Source organism: Protopterus annectens, chromosome 2.part1 (genome assembly GCF_019279795.1).
Source record: "Protopterus annectens isolate FY-2018-M chromosome 2.part1, PAN1.0, whole genome shotgun sequence".
Classification (NCBI taxonomy): domain Eukaryota; kingdom Metazoa; phylum Chordata; order Ceratodontiformes; family Protopteridae; genus Protopterus; species Protopterus annectens.
In genome coordinates, this window is record NC_056729.1 from 445,548,203 (window position 1) to 445,564,915 (window position 16,713).

General features: G+C 42.8%; 1 protein-coding gene across 1 annotated transcript in view; it reads left to right on the top strand.

The window, feature by feature from the left end:
- The window catches only part of ARHGAP10 (Rho GTPase activating protein 10), a 2,173,597-nt gene extending 2,158,737 nt beyond the window's left edge, over window positions 1-14,860 (top strand). Inside the window, exon 25 of the mRNA XM_044063456.1 lies at window positions 12,764-14,860. Coding sequence (XP_043919391.1) covers window positions 12,764-12,852 — 89 coding nt within the window. The 3' untranslated portion in view covers window positions 12,853-14,860. The remainder of the gene's footprint in view (window positions 1-12,763) is intronic.
- Window positions 14,861-16,713: the final 1,853 nt, after the last annotated feature.

Here is a 16,713-nt window from a genome sequence, read left to right on the forward strand (position 1 = left end):
GAATGGATGTAGATGGCAATATAATCTAGGTAAGCAAGGGCAAACCCTCCTGCTCCTGCTAGGATATTATCCACAGTCTCTGGAAAGTCACTGGGGCATTCTTCATCCCAAAGGGCATCTTTGTGATCTCATACTAGCCAAAAGAAATCACAAAGGCTGACTTCTGTCTAGCACTTGGAGTCAAGGGCACCTGCTAGTAACCCTTGGCAAGATCAATGATTGTAAGATACTTAGCCCCACCCAGCTGGTCTAGGGCCTCATCTGTCCTAGGCATAGGATAAGCATCCAACTCTTTGTGACTATTCAATTTCCTGTAATCCACACAGAACCTGGTGCTGCCATCCTTCTTTGGCACCAACACCACTGGCAAGGCCCAGGGACTGTTGGACTCTTGAATCACCCCTAGATGTTCTTCGTGTTTCACTATTGCAGCAACATCTCCTGTACCTCCTCCCTTAGAGTCTGTCTGACTCTCTCTCAGGCACCCTATAAGGGGCCTGCCTAATAGGCCTTTGGGGTCCTGTATCCACCTGGTGCTTCACCAGGTGGGTGCTCCCTGGTTTCCCAGTGAACACGTCCCCAAATTCCTGCAACACTGCTCAGATTTCTCAAACCTGAGTAGGAGATAGCTGCTGGGACATTGCTACCCCTTCCACTGAGGTGTCAGCCCAAGCCTCACTGAGGAGATCAGTCCCCAGATCTCCCTCAGACTCCTCCTGCAATCCACTGCAAATGCTCAGCACAAGGGCCTCCCTATCATGGTAAGGTTTCATCATGTTAACATGGTACAGTTTGTGCCCTTGCCATCTGCCTAGCACTTCCGCCATATAGTTAACATCACTTACCTTTCTTACCACCTTGTAGGGTCCCTTCCAAGCTGTTTGCAGCTTGTTGTGTCTGACAGGAATGAGAACCATTACCTGCTGCCCCCCCCAGCATATTCTCTAGCTCGAGCATTCCTGTCATACCACACCTTTTTCTACTGTTGGGCTTCTGCCAGGTTCCCCTGGGTCAAGCCCATGAGTTTCCTGAGCCTTGTCCTGAGGTTTAGGACGTATGCCACAACAGACTCCTTGTGAGACTCGCACTCACCTTCCCACTCTTCTCGAATTAAATCTAAAGGTCCCCTCACCCTATGCCCATACAGCAACTCAACGGGTGAAAAACCTGTGGATTCCTGGGGAACCTGTCTGTAAGCATGCAACAGATGGGGAAAATATTTGTCCCACTCCCTCTTAAACTGATCTGCAAATGCCCATAGCATGGACTTGATTGTAGAGTTTAACCTCTCATCAAGACCATTAGTCTGGGGATGGTAGGGGATTGTCTTCATGTGCTTCACCCCACAGTACTTCCACAGGCAAGCCAGCAGGTCTGACATGAAATCGGCACCTCAGTCAGTCAGTATTGCTTTTGGGAAACCTACCCTGCTGAAATTCTTGTAACAAAGCATTTGCCACCTTCTCTGCCTCAATGGAGGACAACGCCACTGCCTCAGGGTATTGTGTAGCATAATCCACTACCACTAGGATATACTTTTTCCCTGTGGAACTTGGGGCACTCAGAGCTACCCTCTGAAATGGCTCTTCAGTCACAGGCAAAGGCATCAAAGGAACTCTCACCTTGTCTCCTGCCTTGCTTACCTTTTGGCACTGCTCACAGGTCCTGCAGTACCTTGTTGCATCTCTGGAAATTCCAGGCCAATAGAAGTTTTGCATAATACGCCTCTTTGTACGTTTTATGCCCATATGACCTGCAAAGAGAATATCATGGGCTATGGCTAGAAGCGCCAGACGGTAGGCACTAGGCACTACCAACTGCTGTACTCTTCTAGTCCTCCCTCAGAGGTCAACTCTCTGTATAGTAACCCTTTGTCCCAGTATACAGATTGCCCCTTCCCTTGAGAATCAGGTGCCTCCCTAGCTACCAGCCTCAGGCCTTGCAATGTAGGGTCTGAGAGCTGAGACTGTCTCAACTCCCTCCGTGTAACCCTTCTCAGCTCCCCTTCCATTGGAAGTCTGGCATCCTCTGACAGTGGTGTCTCACTGTCAGCCTGGGTACTACTACTCACCTCTACCTTTGCAGTCCCCCTGTCCAAGGGAACATCAGTATCCACAAACAGCTGTGGCTCACATTCAGTCTCACTGTTACAGCATAGCTTACTCCCTGAAGTAACCACCTCAGCAGCACTGGCTGCAAGTATGCAGGCTGTCTGGGTCTCCCCCAGGCTACCAGACCCACATGCTTGTCTCATAGCCTCACTGCATGTAACTTCAGGAGTACATAGTACTGCCTCATCCAAATCCTTCCCTCTCAGGACATCTGCAGGATGGTAGTTCCATACCTCTGTTGTCTCAAGACAACCCACTACTGGCATTTTGTCTTTCACACTTACTGGCTCCCTCACCTTTGGTTCCCCACCTTGCCTCCATGGACATCTGTATGCCACATGGCCCCACTGGTTGCATTCAAAAAATGTAACCCTAGCTCCTGGACGTGTACCTAGACTATTGGCTTCCCCTGCTACTGGCGGATTCTGTTGGGGCAGTCTGTGCTGTCCACCATGGGTTCCTTTAGACCCATGAGCAGTACTGGGCATCCCCTTCCTGTGCAGGGCTGCCCTGCTGGCCAGGTATAGGTCTCCCTTCTTCCCCAAATCATCTGAAGTAGCACATTGTCTATCAGCTAACCAGATCCTCATGTCCTCAGGCAAAGTGCTAAGGGCTTGTTCCCTCACCAAAAGGTCTGCCAGCCCTTCAAGAGTGGTGACTTGACATCCACTCACCCAGCTATGAAAATAAGTGCTCAGTTCAGCAACATATTCACATACATTTTCATCTGCCTTGCGTCTGTGCTCACGAAACTTTTTCCTGTACTTTTCAGGTGTTAGCTTAAAACATCGTAACAGACAGAGTCGGGCATTTGTGATATACAAGTTACAGTTTTCCCATGGAGTAAGGGGATCAGGAACCGTACCTAGAGCCTTTGGTCAACACTATACTGTTTGCATATCCTTTTAAACATGTGAATGAAACTATCAAAATTATCCCCCTCTTTAAGTTGCAGAAGAAATTTACTGACCTGTTGTGCTTCTGGGGTCCAGTTGCTCCCTTCCCCATTACCTCCATGACTCTGGTGAAGAGTCAGCATTTCCCACTCATGCTTCCTCTGATGCTCCTTTTCTTCGGCTTCTATCTCCAAACGCCTGGCCACCAACTCAAGTCTCTTTAGCTCCAGCTGGATTTTTAAGTCCACTGCAGAAAGGTTGAGCTGTCCATTCTCCGAGGATATTGTATCTCCACTGCCAGTCTGATTGTCCTCCTGGATGCTGTTTATTGATGCAGCTGTAACCAAGGCTACAATCAGTCCCCTAGCCTTGCACATCTCCATCAGCAGGCTCCATGTCAGCTTTCCATACTCCTGTGCTGACATGCTGCCTGCTCACCCTGACTAACTAAGCTAACAATATCTAAACTCTAAGTATACATTCCGTGGCTGATTTAGAGTACAAAACACTTTCAGAGATCACTGTACATAAGCTACAGGATTCACTCTACCCCCACCGCTGCCAAACAGATATGTGAGGATATCTTATCCCACAACTGCCACCACTTGTGACAACCGTGCCCTGGCCCAGCAATCAGGGAGCCTCAATCCTCACCGCTAACACCAGGGAGGTCATCTCATAGAAGAGGAAAGGATAACAAATGCGCACAGTAAAGTACAATTCCCCTTAAGTGCACACAGAGATCACAGTCAGTCTGGTTCTGGTTGCTCCCTTTCTCTCCAGGTCCCCAATTAGACTCCCCACTGGCACAGCTATAGGGTCCAGATCTCAGCCTAGCTGGCAAGCTAACCTCCAATACCCTCTCTGTCCAACCAGTGCTTCGTGTCCCTGCCCAGGTAGCTGACACACACCCACACTTTGAGATAAGTATTTATACAACTTCACAGACACTCCTGAGAAAGGCTGACACAGATTCTCTAGCTGTGCCCCTTTACCCAGACTATACGGTAGTAATTTCTGCCACCACCAGCTTAATAATTATCAACTACCCAAAGGCCCTTGAAAGGGCATCCAATTATTACTATGCAATATTATTATCCAATTGGTAATGTGACTATTCAGTCTTAAGGCTTATTACGATAACCTCTATAAATATGCAATGTACCCTAGCTCCTGACTTGTCTCTACACAAACCAGCCACAGGTAAAGGTTTTTAAAATATTTAATAATAAATAATTAAAACACAAGATAATACTACTATACCACAGAGAGGTCTAAGAGTTCAGAGATCACACAGTAACTTAAAATAAAACAGTAGGACAGGTCTGATGTCAAAGAAAAACACTTAATCTAACCTTCTAATCTTTAGCTATTCTTAAGAGAAAACACAGCGCTATAATCCTACTTACATACATAAAGAGCATAAGCAGTACTGGGGTTGATGGTCAAAGACAAATGCTTCTAGTCTCTCACTCAACAATAGTTTTTAAAACACTAACAAACAGATCTGCTAAGGCCCTCCCAAAGTACACCATTTTGACACTTAGGTTTTCCCAGTATTCACATTACATAATCTTGACACTTAGTCCGGAGTTCCCAGGCAAACAAACTGCATTATTTAGCAATCTAACACCTGCTCAGGAAACTACAACAGTAAAAGATATTTTACATGTATACTCTAAAAATTATTCCTTAAGTTAAGACAATAGAAAGAATGTGTTCAGCCAGATGTTTCAGCACCATTTTTTATAATTGTAACTTCAAAGAACATTTGAAATGCTTGGCTTGATTTTCCTTACAGCAGATGGCAATGTTGCAACAATCTTGAAGTTCACATTTTACAGTGTTTTCTTTCATTTAGGAACACAAGCCTGTATTTTACATTTATTTATACAAATGATAGAATTATGTATTTAATTCTATTTGACTAGGCTGGCAGCCTTTGCCCATCTTTCCCCAATCTTCACATATGGTATTGGGTTGGATGGTGAGTGTTTCCAATAAGCTTAAATATATGCTATAGGTTACCCAGGTGATCGAGAGGGACCTATATTTTGCAAAGAAGTGGTATGGGATTTTGTCTATGGTGATTTGAACATGGAGAAGTCCAAGTCCTTTTTCCTGTTTGAACAGCCTTGAGGTATATTTATTTTTTATGTAAACTGAGATACTGCCATCTTTAGTCCCTGTCTGTGTAGTAGCTGTTCTAAATGTGTGGAAAACATTATAGCTTTGCACTGCAGGTTTGCCGTCCATGGCTTTAAGCCATGTCTCAGTGACTGCATTGATGTCAGCATTCTCTAGGGTGAAGAAACCTTGCAGGCAGTAGAGTTTTTTTTGTTTAAAATGTTATTATTATAATTATAAATAATTCTTTACAATTAATAAGTAAACTTCTAACTACACTTAAAAAAAAACTTGGAATAACATATTTGCTTTTATGCCTCTAACAAGTGTAACATACAGATTTTGTCTAAGTGGGCATGCTTCTAAAACACACATAATATTTAAATGTTCATTTAAACCAGGAGAAACATTTGAGCTCAATAAAATCTGCTGATCTAATTTTTTTCTTTTATGTTTACAGTTGATGCAAGTTTATGAACATGTATCCCACAAGAACTAGGGATAGAATGCGTTAGATTATATCTAACAACACAGTCAAGTTTGACTACAAATAAAATTAACACTGCTTGCTTGTTTTTGGGCAACTCCATTCTTAATTTCAGTCTGCCTGTTAATGCTTAGTCTGACAGCTGTTTCATCAAAGTCTGCAGCATTTGTCCAGGGAAGGATTGTTTTTATCATCAGGTATGACAGCTGTAGCTACTAAACAAGATTTTTTTTAGTATTTAAGTGATTATAACAAGAATAGGCAAATTGGGTCCAGATATAAGACCTTCCTTTTAACCGTTTCTATCTAGAAGTAATGAAGGCTAAAGGAACATTAGGTTAACAAACAATCTGGTATCCTTTCTGATGGAGAGATATGCACACTTGTAATATAATTGGTCAGCATGTTCTATATATCATTGGTCAGCACATTCTGTACAGACTTTTACAATGTCTTAGTAGCATTGCACAAGTGTAATAACTACTACTCTGGTGATCCGTGCCAAAATTCACTTTTACACTATAAAGAACATCTTCTAGTTGTTTTATGAAGTTATCATCCACACCTCACAGCTAAGTAGGTAGAAGCAAGGAAACCAGATGTTCATTGTGTTTCACTGTTGCAGTCATTACACTTGGGTTATCCTGTTGGCAGGCTACCCACAGTCGGCCTGAATTCCAAAGTCCTGGTCCGGCGTCTGTTGCTGTCGCCTCTTCCCTGACGTCAGTGCGCCAGGGGTATAAAAGATGCAGCCAATGCCATTTTCTTCAGTCTTTCTTGCTGCGTGTTGCCCGAAGCAAAAGCAGTTCGCAAGTGCTGGTCGAATGACTCCAGAGATTTTCGTAATTGAATTTCAGATCCGAAGTCTTCAATAAAGCTAAGTACCCCATTGGGGAAACTTTTTTCTTGCTCCAGACCGATGTCAGAAAAAGTTAACAATTGTATTTCTTGTGGGAAGCAAATACCTCATAAGGATTTTCCTTCTTACTGTATTCCTTGCCTAGGCCCTGATCATGACATTGCTAGTTGTCGGTTTTGTGCTAGATTTAACCAACGCACTATAAAGCTTCGGTACAATTTTACTTTTCAATTCTTTGGCTGAAGGTTTAACTATGTAATGCCGTCGGAACAACCGACGACCAGAATTCATAAAAAGCGCAAGGATAAAGAAAAGGACAAGCATCCAAGGTCCAAAACCGACGACGAAGCCTCTTCTAGGCCAGTCGCTGGTTCACCGGTGCTCAATAAGACACTTTCACAGCCCCTGACTCCAGCTACCTCAGAGCCACAGGCCGCCTTGACTCCCACGTGGAGACAACTAGGCCTCTGGATACTCAAGGTACTGGCCCTTTGGAAATCAATCCCTCAGATGGGTCCGGAGCCGCTGAGCAGGCATCGGCTTTGAGGGTGTTTTCAGACCTACACAACTTTATATAAAGCCTACTTCAGCATCCAAGACAAAGTCTAAAGCAGTTTTAAAGACAAGGAAACAAGTACAGCATTCTCCAGGACAGACTTCTATGCCTAAGAAACAGATGCTCAAAATGGCCGAAGACCTAATTACTTTGATCAGGGGTTCCCATCCCCTCCTGAAAAGAGGCCTAGGCAAGATACTGAATATGATTCCTCTGATCAGGTTTCCATTTCCTCTGATTCCTCTTCAGAACAGGGATATTCTGTTCCTCCCTATGAGGATTCTGATGCTGAAGATTCTATTCCTTCAGCTTCTCTTCCTGAGGATTACTCATTTGGGGAAACCCTGCACACCATGAGGGAGCATTTCCACTGGGAGAGCCAGGTTTATTCAGATTCTAAGAAAATGCTTAGAGACTTTCTGTTACTGCCTCAGCACAGACCTCTTGCAATTCCTCCTGTTCCAGACATAGTAGATTATGTATTTTCAGAGTCCGGCCTGTCTCCATACTGTTTACCTCCTGCACCTGTTAAGCCGGACAGATACTACAGGGTTTGAGATTCCCATAAATTTTTATATAAAAACCTTGCTGCTGACCCAGAAATTAACTCACAGGGTCCCAAAGGGGTCAAGGCTGCTTCTGCTAAAATCCCTGTCCCCTCAGATAGAGATTCTAGGGCTCTGGACAGATGGGGGAAAAAAATCTACACTTCTGCAACCTTGGCTGTAAGGGCTTTAAATTGTCAGTTTCATACAACAAAATGTTGACAAATTCTGAATGTTCTGAGAACAAAGAATTGCAGGATTTATTGCATGCAGCTGAACAAGTGGGAAAACATACTTTGCAATGTGGTTATGATTCACTGGAGGCCTCGTGCAGGGCCGCAGTTACAAGTTCTGTTATTAGAAGGCATGCTTGGTTAAAGGAACAGTATCTGCCTGATCATGTTAAAGCAAAATTATTGGATACTCCATTACAAAATGATACTTTGTTTGGTGTTAAGGCAGAATAGGTGTTGAAGAAAATGGAGGATAAAGCCAAATCTATGCAGACAGTAAAGGATTTCTTACAGGTACAGCCACCCAGAGTTAGCAGGAACTGGCCTTCTAAGAATTGGTCCTTTCCAGTGGCAGACAGACCACAAAGCGGCAGATTCAGACGCCCTAGAGGCAGGCAACAGCCCCAGGGCTCATACAGGCCCAGGCAATGGGGTGCTTCTACCTCCAAAAGCAGAAGAGACAAGTCACAGCCTTATAGGAAACAGTCCCAATGACTTCCCTCTGCCAAGGCCAAGCACTTATCTTTTGGCAGCTCCCTTAGGGGGAAAGCTAGCACTTTTTTCACAAAATTGGCACAGGATCACCCAGGACAAATGGGTCTTAAATATAGTCTCTCAGGGTTACAGGTTCCACTTTCACACCCTTCCAAAGGAAAAAGGTATGGCAGACCTGCCATATAATCAATGGGCAGAGGCACAAAAACAAGTTTCATCTCTCATGGACATGAGGGCTATTCAGCCAGTGCCACAACAAGAGCAGGGACATGGATTTTACTCAAGACATTTCTTAGTACCAAGAAAGGACAAAGCCTGGAGACCAATTCTGGACCTGTCTACTCTAAACACTTTTCTGGACGTTCCAAAATTCAAAACTTCTTCAGCTTCTGCCCATGCTGAGCAAGAAGGCTTGCCTTGTAACTTTGGACCTCAAAGAGGCATACCTGCATGCCCCAATCAGACAATCTTGCAGAAGATACCTCAGATTCATAGCTGGCTCAATGCACTACCAGTTCTCTGCACTGCCCTTTGGCTTATCTACTGTGCCCAGGGTCTTCACAAAATGCCTGGCACCAGTAATTGCATTTTGCAGACAAAGAGGAATTCAAATATTTCCCTCCTTGGACGACTTCCTTATTCAAGCAGAGACCAAAGACATTCTACTAAAGCATCTGGTGTTTGTAAAAAGATTGCTAATTTGCCTAGGGTACACAGTAAATGAAAAGAAATCAAAACTAGTACCCTCTCAAGAGATAATATTCCTGGGTGCAAGCTTAAATACAACTGCCCAGATGGCTTATCTCACACCAGACAAACAAAGGCAACTGACTTCTTACTTTGAAAACATGGCAACAAAGACCCAGTTATCTGTAAGAAAAAAATTCTGCAGGCTTTGGGCTACATGGCATCCTGCATTCTACTAATTCCATATGCAAAACTGCATATGTGGAAACTACAATGGTATCTAAAAAGTGTTTAGACTCAACATTGCCACAGCCTGGAAACATTAATTACTCTCATTCCCTGCCTACAACAGGAGTTTCGATGGTGAGCACAGGCCTGTCACCACAACAAGGGACAGCCATTCGCTTTAGCTACAGCCAGGCTGACATTAACAACAGATGCATCAGATTACGCCTGAGGGGCACATATGGCAGGAAAATGTATTCAGGGCACATGGCCCACAAGCCAAATGCATCTTCATATCAATCAAAAAGAGATGCTAGCTGTACAGAATGCACTGACAGCCTTCAAGGACCTACTTCATCCAGGACAACTGCTGATAAAGACGGACAATACTGCAGTCATGTGGTACATAAACAAGCAAGGAGGCACACATTCCTACCCCCTCTGCAGACAAGCCATGTCTTTGTGGAGCACAGCATTGACTTACCAAGTACACCTGCAAGCACAATTCCTGCCAGGAAGGACAAATACCTTGGCAGATGAACTAAGCAGAAACCTCATGGATCCCCACGAGTGGGGTTGGGACGGTGGCCTAATGGTTAAGGTGTTTGCCTTACAAACACAAGGTGCAGGGTTTGAGTCTCACAAGGGATAATTGGCTAGGCTTAAAATGGCTCGCAAGGGCAGTTAGCGTAGTACTAATCTATGAACCTATGAACCTATGGAAAGTAGATCCACAAATCTTCAGAATGATAACAGGGAAATGGGGATGCCCAGACATAGATCTATTTGCCTCCCCTCACAACTGCCAGCTACAAAGATTATGCACTCTGACTTATCACGAACAAGCATGGAAAGTGGACACCCTTTCACTCAGCTGGAAAGACCTCTCAGTATATGCCTTCCCTCCTCTGCCTCTCCTCCCCAAGGTACTCCTAAAGGTCAGACAAGAAAAGCCAAAAATGATCCTGATTGTCCCAGACTGGCCACTCCAGCACTGGTACCCAATCCTAAAGAGCTTGTCTCAAGGCCCAGCCTGGACATTACCTCAAATTCCTCATTTGCTGACCAAACAAAACAATCAGATCCTACACAGCCAACTCAAAACCCTAAGTCTGGCTGCATGGGGGATAATGTAACCATTCAGAACACACCTCTCTCTAAAGCAGTTATGGATGTTATTTTGGAGGCCAGGAGGCCCAGCACCAGAAAATCTTATGCAGAAATATGGAAGAAATTCTGTGCTTGGAACCATTGGAACCAGGCACAAGGAATTGACATGCTTGCTCCAAATATTCCTCAGATTTTACAATACCTAACTGAGATGCTGGACAAAGGCCTATCCTTCTCATCAATTAAGATCCATGCCTCTGCCATTTCAGCTCATTACAGTACGGACCCACCTATTTTCTCTCATCCACTGCTAAGGCAGTATCTCAGAGGGGCCAAAAACATAAGACCTCCAAGGAGAGCCCCAATACCTGCATGGGACCTCAATTTTGTCTTGGAATAACTCACACTGCCTCCTTTTGAGCCAGCCAATACAGCTGAGATAAAATACTTGTCATGGAAAACAGCTCTTCTCCTAGCAATAACTTCAGCAAGAAGAGTCTCAGAATTACAGGCACTAATGGCTGTGGAACCTTTTATTATTTTCCATCCAAACAGGGTCTCTCTAAGGACAAACCCAACATTTATGCCTAAGGTAGTGTCCAGTGTGGCCCTTAACCAAACCATACATTTGCCTACCTTTTATCCAAATCTGCAGAGTAAGGGGGAGAGACTTCTGCATTCTTTGGACATACACAGACAGCTACACTTTTACTTGGACAAGACTAAAGTTTTCAGAAAGACTGAGCAACTCTTAGTGGCACATGCTGCAGGTTCCCAAAGAAAAGCTATTTCAAAGCAGACTATTTCAAAATGGATAGGCCACTGGATTCGTTTCTGCTATTCACAACATGGCAAATCAGTGCCTAAGGGCATTAGGCCACATTCTACCAGAGCAGCAGCCACTTCAGCAGCCTTTCTCAGAGGAGTACCAACCAAGGACATTTTGGAGGCTGCGACCTGGACTTCAGTGCACACTTTCACAAAGCACTACCACTTACCTAAATTTACTCTAAATTCAGAGCAGGCTTTGCCACTGCAGTTCTGCAGGGCCTCATAGCCACTCCTAATTCTATTTAGGACCAACCACCCAACCTCAGCTTTGGGATTCAACCCAAGTGTAATGACTGCAACAGTGAAACACGATGAACATAATACAGTTGTGTACCTACCATAAATGTAGATGTTTGAGTGTATTCACTGTTGCAGTCCAGGTTACCATCCCACCATCCCCCTTTCATTGCTAGGACTTATCTGTACTTCTCTATTCTATACAACCTATGTGGTGTATTTGCTTGTAGATGAAGTTTATGTGCATGCTTTTTTATGATCAGAATTTTTTAGCCTACCCTTTTGGGGGCACCTGGCATCTGGGGCAAGAAAAACTGAAGAAAATGTCGTTGGCTGCATCTTTTATACCCCTGGCGCACTGACGTCAGGAAAGAGGCAACAACAACCGATGCTGGACCAGGACTTTGGAATTCAGGACGACTGCGGGTAGCCTGCCAGCAGGATAACCTAAGTGTAATGACTGCATCAGTGAATACACTCGAACATCTACATTTATGGTAGGTACACAACTGTACTATATTGTTCATGAGAAAAAGACAAAAGCGGCATTGATTATTAAATTTGCTGTACCCAATGGCCGTAGGTGTATGAGAGGACATCTTTAATGTAACATTAAGGCTTTGGCCATAGCAGCATTTATTAACTTGGAGTGTGCTTGATCAGTAAAGGAACCTGTTATTTCCTTGTAAATTAACAATCATTTTATTTCCATTCCCATGTTGTTTATTTAGACTGCCATGTTCCAGAGTGTAGGACTGGCAATAACAGTTCAGCACAGTGGTAATGTTTTAAGACTCCCCCTGATATTCCACCTGTGTGCACAATGCTCATATACATTGCTTATTTCTTTTATCCATCTGTAGGTGTCTCATTAAACACCTTCATAGCCTGAAACCTCAGATTGTACATAATAATGACAATATAATTGCTGTACATTTGTTGTCATATCTTACACCCGGTAACTCAAACATCAGTTTGCCATTTTAACTTAAAGCACACAACTGCAACATTTTTTTTGACAAAGGATTTTTGAAACGTTAGCTTCTGTGTGCATGCGTGAATGTGTATACATATGTGCATATGCTAAATGGTGCTTGGAATATTCATTATTCTGTCTTTCCTTTAATAAACTTTGCTAACCTGAGATTTCATATTTTTTAAAGAAAATCTAACCAGTGCAGTAGGTGCAATGATGATATCACATGTGGCTCAGCTTGATCTGTTTCTAGGACACATTTGTAAATTTTTTAAACTTAAGCTAAACAGTAATGATCTCTGGCATTGCTTTATAATGTATAGAAAACTATTTCCAAGGTTTTTTTTGCATATATTATATAACTAGATTGATTTTTCTTTTCATGCAGTCCACTTCTCAAGGGAACCAGGATGGTTGGAAGGAACACTTGATGGCAAAACTGGACTTATACCAGAGAATTATGTTGAGTTTCTTTAGTGAAGCAACTTTACAATCTACAGCATGTACATGGTATCCATGGACTTTCTTTACTCACCTTGTTGTGACTCTATTGATGAAAACTGTCACTTGGACTGAGATAACCTGTGGTATTAAATCCTTTGTAAGGACAGAACCTGCTGCCAAGAACCATCCAACATTATTTTATGTGCCTTTAGTGATAGTCATTGTACACTGATGATGGAGGAGGGTACAGCAGTTTGACAAAGGAAGTACTCCAGGAAAACTGACACCACATGCCTGCATTGTAAAAAAGTTTTTAATGTAAATGGACTACAGGTGCTGTATTTAACAAAAAAAGTTCTTAGATTATTTTCATAAAACAGAACGCTTTAAGAATTCAGAAGAGAATAATTCTGCCTTTAGTCACCATTGTACAGAACCATGAACATTTCAGCACTGTTTGGTCTTTAATCAAAAGAGTAGAGACTGAACAGAAGTTAGTACATACCACTGCTGCATGATATACCATAGCAGCATATAACGATTGTCTTCCTTACCATCATCCTTTGACCTTCTTTATCCTGACACACAGAAACGATGCTTTGGTGTGATAAAAGAAATGTTGCAATGTAAGCTTTCAAGTGCATCACAGTTTATTTTAATTAATTAATTTCTGCCTCTCTTTTTATGCTGGAAATTCAGTTTGTCTTTCAAGCTGCTGTTTCTGAATCCAGAGGCTTTTTAAAGCATCTTTGTAGTTACGAAAATGTGCCAGTGTCTTTGCAAATTATGTCTGTTTGCTTTCAGTGTGGCCATGTGTGCATGCAAGTTTTTTTCAGTGGCCCAGTGGACAGTAAGTTAATCATGTGCTCCACTGCTGAATACATGTCAGGAAGGGAATCATTGAAGTCCAGTAACTGTTGTGATTTGTGTTTCCTGTGTTGCCACCAAAATTTTGTCTGCTGTGAGTTTCTTGTTTTCTCAGATGCTGATACCTAAAATAAAAAGGTTGAAGAAGGTGCAGAAAGTCAGTCTTGTTATTACCTGTACAGTGTATTGGTGGCTCCTTTTTAGCATAGTCTTTGGCAATTTAAAAGGCTGTTTTGATGCAGGATATCATGGGAGGTATTTCCTAATGTGGACACTGATGAGCAAAATTCTAAACTGTCGTCAGCTGTAAGTGTTATATTGGATTGGAGGAGGATGGTATTTAAGAAGTTAGATCACTGATGTGCCCTGAATGTCATCAAGCTGGAAAGGACACCTCAGATGACAGAACCTCTGTTTAGTTGGCACAAGAGGACCCAACTCTGTTATTAGGCAGTTATACGATGTTATTGGCTTTACTAATATAAAGAAGGTGTAGAAGTGTGAAAATTCATTAAAATTTTTTGAAATCATAGAACACTTCCTTACCAAGAGTCATTACTTCTCTCCTTTTGTACATAAAAAACAGTCATAGAAAGTTCCAGCTCCTCCAATCAGCTCCTTTCCACTGCTTTTCTGTGGTAGCCAATTCAGGTCACATACCAAAATACATTTTTTGGTCCCCTCGGACCTCCGTGTTACCTGCCTAGCCCCCAGTACCCAATGTCCATACTAGATCTACCAGCTACTCTTCAACTCCCTGAACTTGATGTGTATTTGCTGGGGAAGGTCATGGATCCTGAAAATGTCCTGGTGCTTAGCTAAGCTGTGCTTCCATGTGGTGGAAATTTTGTTTAGGATCTACCCATTCCATTTGCCTACCCCCTAGGGAGTGTATTAATGAGCACCTCCCACCTGGGATGGGGGCGACCATCCCTTCCCTGTGCCTAAGCCACTGATCAGAACCAGGTAGGCTGGACTGTAGTCAGGGTTTTATCCTGCTATGCCACCGAGCAGTTTCACATACTGAAATATTAATCTCTGTGTACACTACATGAAAGGACTACATAGAACGTACTGGATGGCCTTAGAGAATAGGCTAATTTCACATGTTAAATATCATCTGTAGATTTAAGCTTAACTATTTCAGATTTCTATAATGGTGCAAGTATACAGACAAGTTATTTGACCTTTGAAGTCTTCATTTGAAGACATTTGCACCTCAAAGTCTCTGCTTTCTATGCAGTCATACATATCATCATTATGTCAGTTTAGTAGACATGATTTGTTTAGTGGTGAGTTCAGAATCGGTATTCCAAGAACTGAGACAGGCAGGACAGGAAATACTGTCTGTACAGATGTACTGTGCAAAGCTGTGTTATGATATATTGCTGTAATGCTTCCAAGCCTAATAGCATACATGATTCAGCAGTGATGTTTTAAACACAGTTCTCGTTCACAAAAGTAACAAGCATGCAGCATTCCTTTTATCTTGTCATCAGACAGCCTTATGAGTTTCATCACAGATCAGGTGGCTGAAGACAGTACCTTTCTGTGTAGGTGGGTGGAGAATGCCAGTTCGGTGAATAGTGCAGTCTTTGGAATAAGGAGTTGCCTGTAGAGGTTTCATTGGCCCTTCCAAGTCACTCATCTCCTTTTAGTAAGTTCCCAGAGAATGCAAGAAGTCTTTCACTGTTCCTCAGACTTAAAGAATTATGGCTGTGGTTTTAGTCCATGGTCTTTCTTGTTTCCAGAAAGGTACAAAATATGTGCCTAGTTTTAAACCTTTTGTGCAATACCTAAGAGCTTAGAACATCTTCCATATTTCATGTTTTCCTTTGTTGAAAAAGGATGTCCAATTATAGATTTAATTCACATAATCATTTAAGATATTAACAACCAGTGCCAGAAATATTGTTCTTATCTAGAGAGCAGGAGAAGAGCATTTTTGAAGATAATCACTTTAAATCCTCATCTTTCATTTTCATGATGAGAATACTGTGATGTAACAATGAGGACCCTTTGTGTTAGGCCTATAGTTGAGAATATCCTATCCACCAAATAGCAGCTTTTCTGAAAGTTCCTGCATTTGGGGATATGCATGCTTGATGCACACTAAAATATCATGCATTGACTATAGAAGAATATTCATCCCTATACCAAACAATTGTTTTTGATGAGTGTAAATTTCAGGTTTTGATCCTTACTGGCCATGGTAAAAAGCACCTATATTCACATTCCCTTTGTTACTTTGATTGAGAAGAGTTTCCAGATACAGAAAAATGGAAGAATGATGCTTTTTGTGAAGCTGGTGGGAAGTACCCCGTTATGTACAGTAGTTGGGTTGGAGTTTCACGGCCTGATAATTTGCTTGGATAATTGACTTAGGCTTGGTCATTCCAGAGGTAGGACTACATTGTCCATGGCATCTCGAGTCTGTCAGTGGTGTGGTCACCTCTGACTAGTGGCCATGAATCCCATTATGGTGTTCCATTTCTGTGAATTATGAGGCCTAGGAGAGCACACACCTTGCTGCTACCAAAGGGTGGGCTACATCCTGGTGGGCTTATAGTGCATCTTTTCATTTGATTAACTCATCTCCATGTCTCATCAACCTGATCATAGTGAGCACTACCTCAAGTCACATGGTTTAGACCAGATGCATTTGGGGTTGCACATTCATCACTTTCCCTACACCCCAGTTGACTGCTTAGCTCTAGTTGAGGAGTAGCCAGAGGGTGAGTCTATACACTAGGTATGAGGCTGTGCAGTCATAGATGTGTGCTAGCACCAGGCTTAGCACAGGCCTTTCCTCTTCATGCAGTGTCTATGAAACACACACATATATACACACACACACCACACACACACACACACACACACACACACACACACACACACACGCGCGCGCTGTTGTGCATCTGCTGTGGTTGGCTTGAAACCCATGTTTGGAGATCGTACTACCCATGGCATGGTCCTGGATTCAAGGATGTCAGAGGGTTAGGGGTTCCTACTCATTTGGTTTATCTT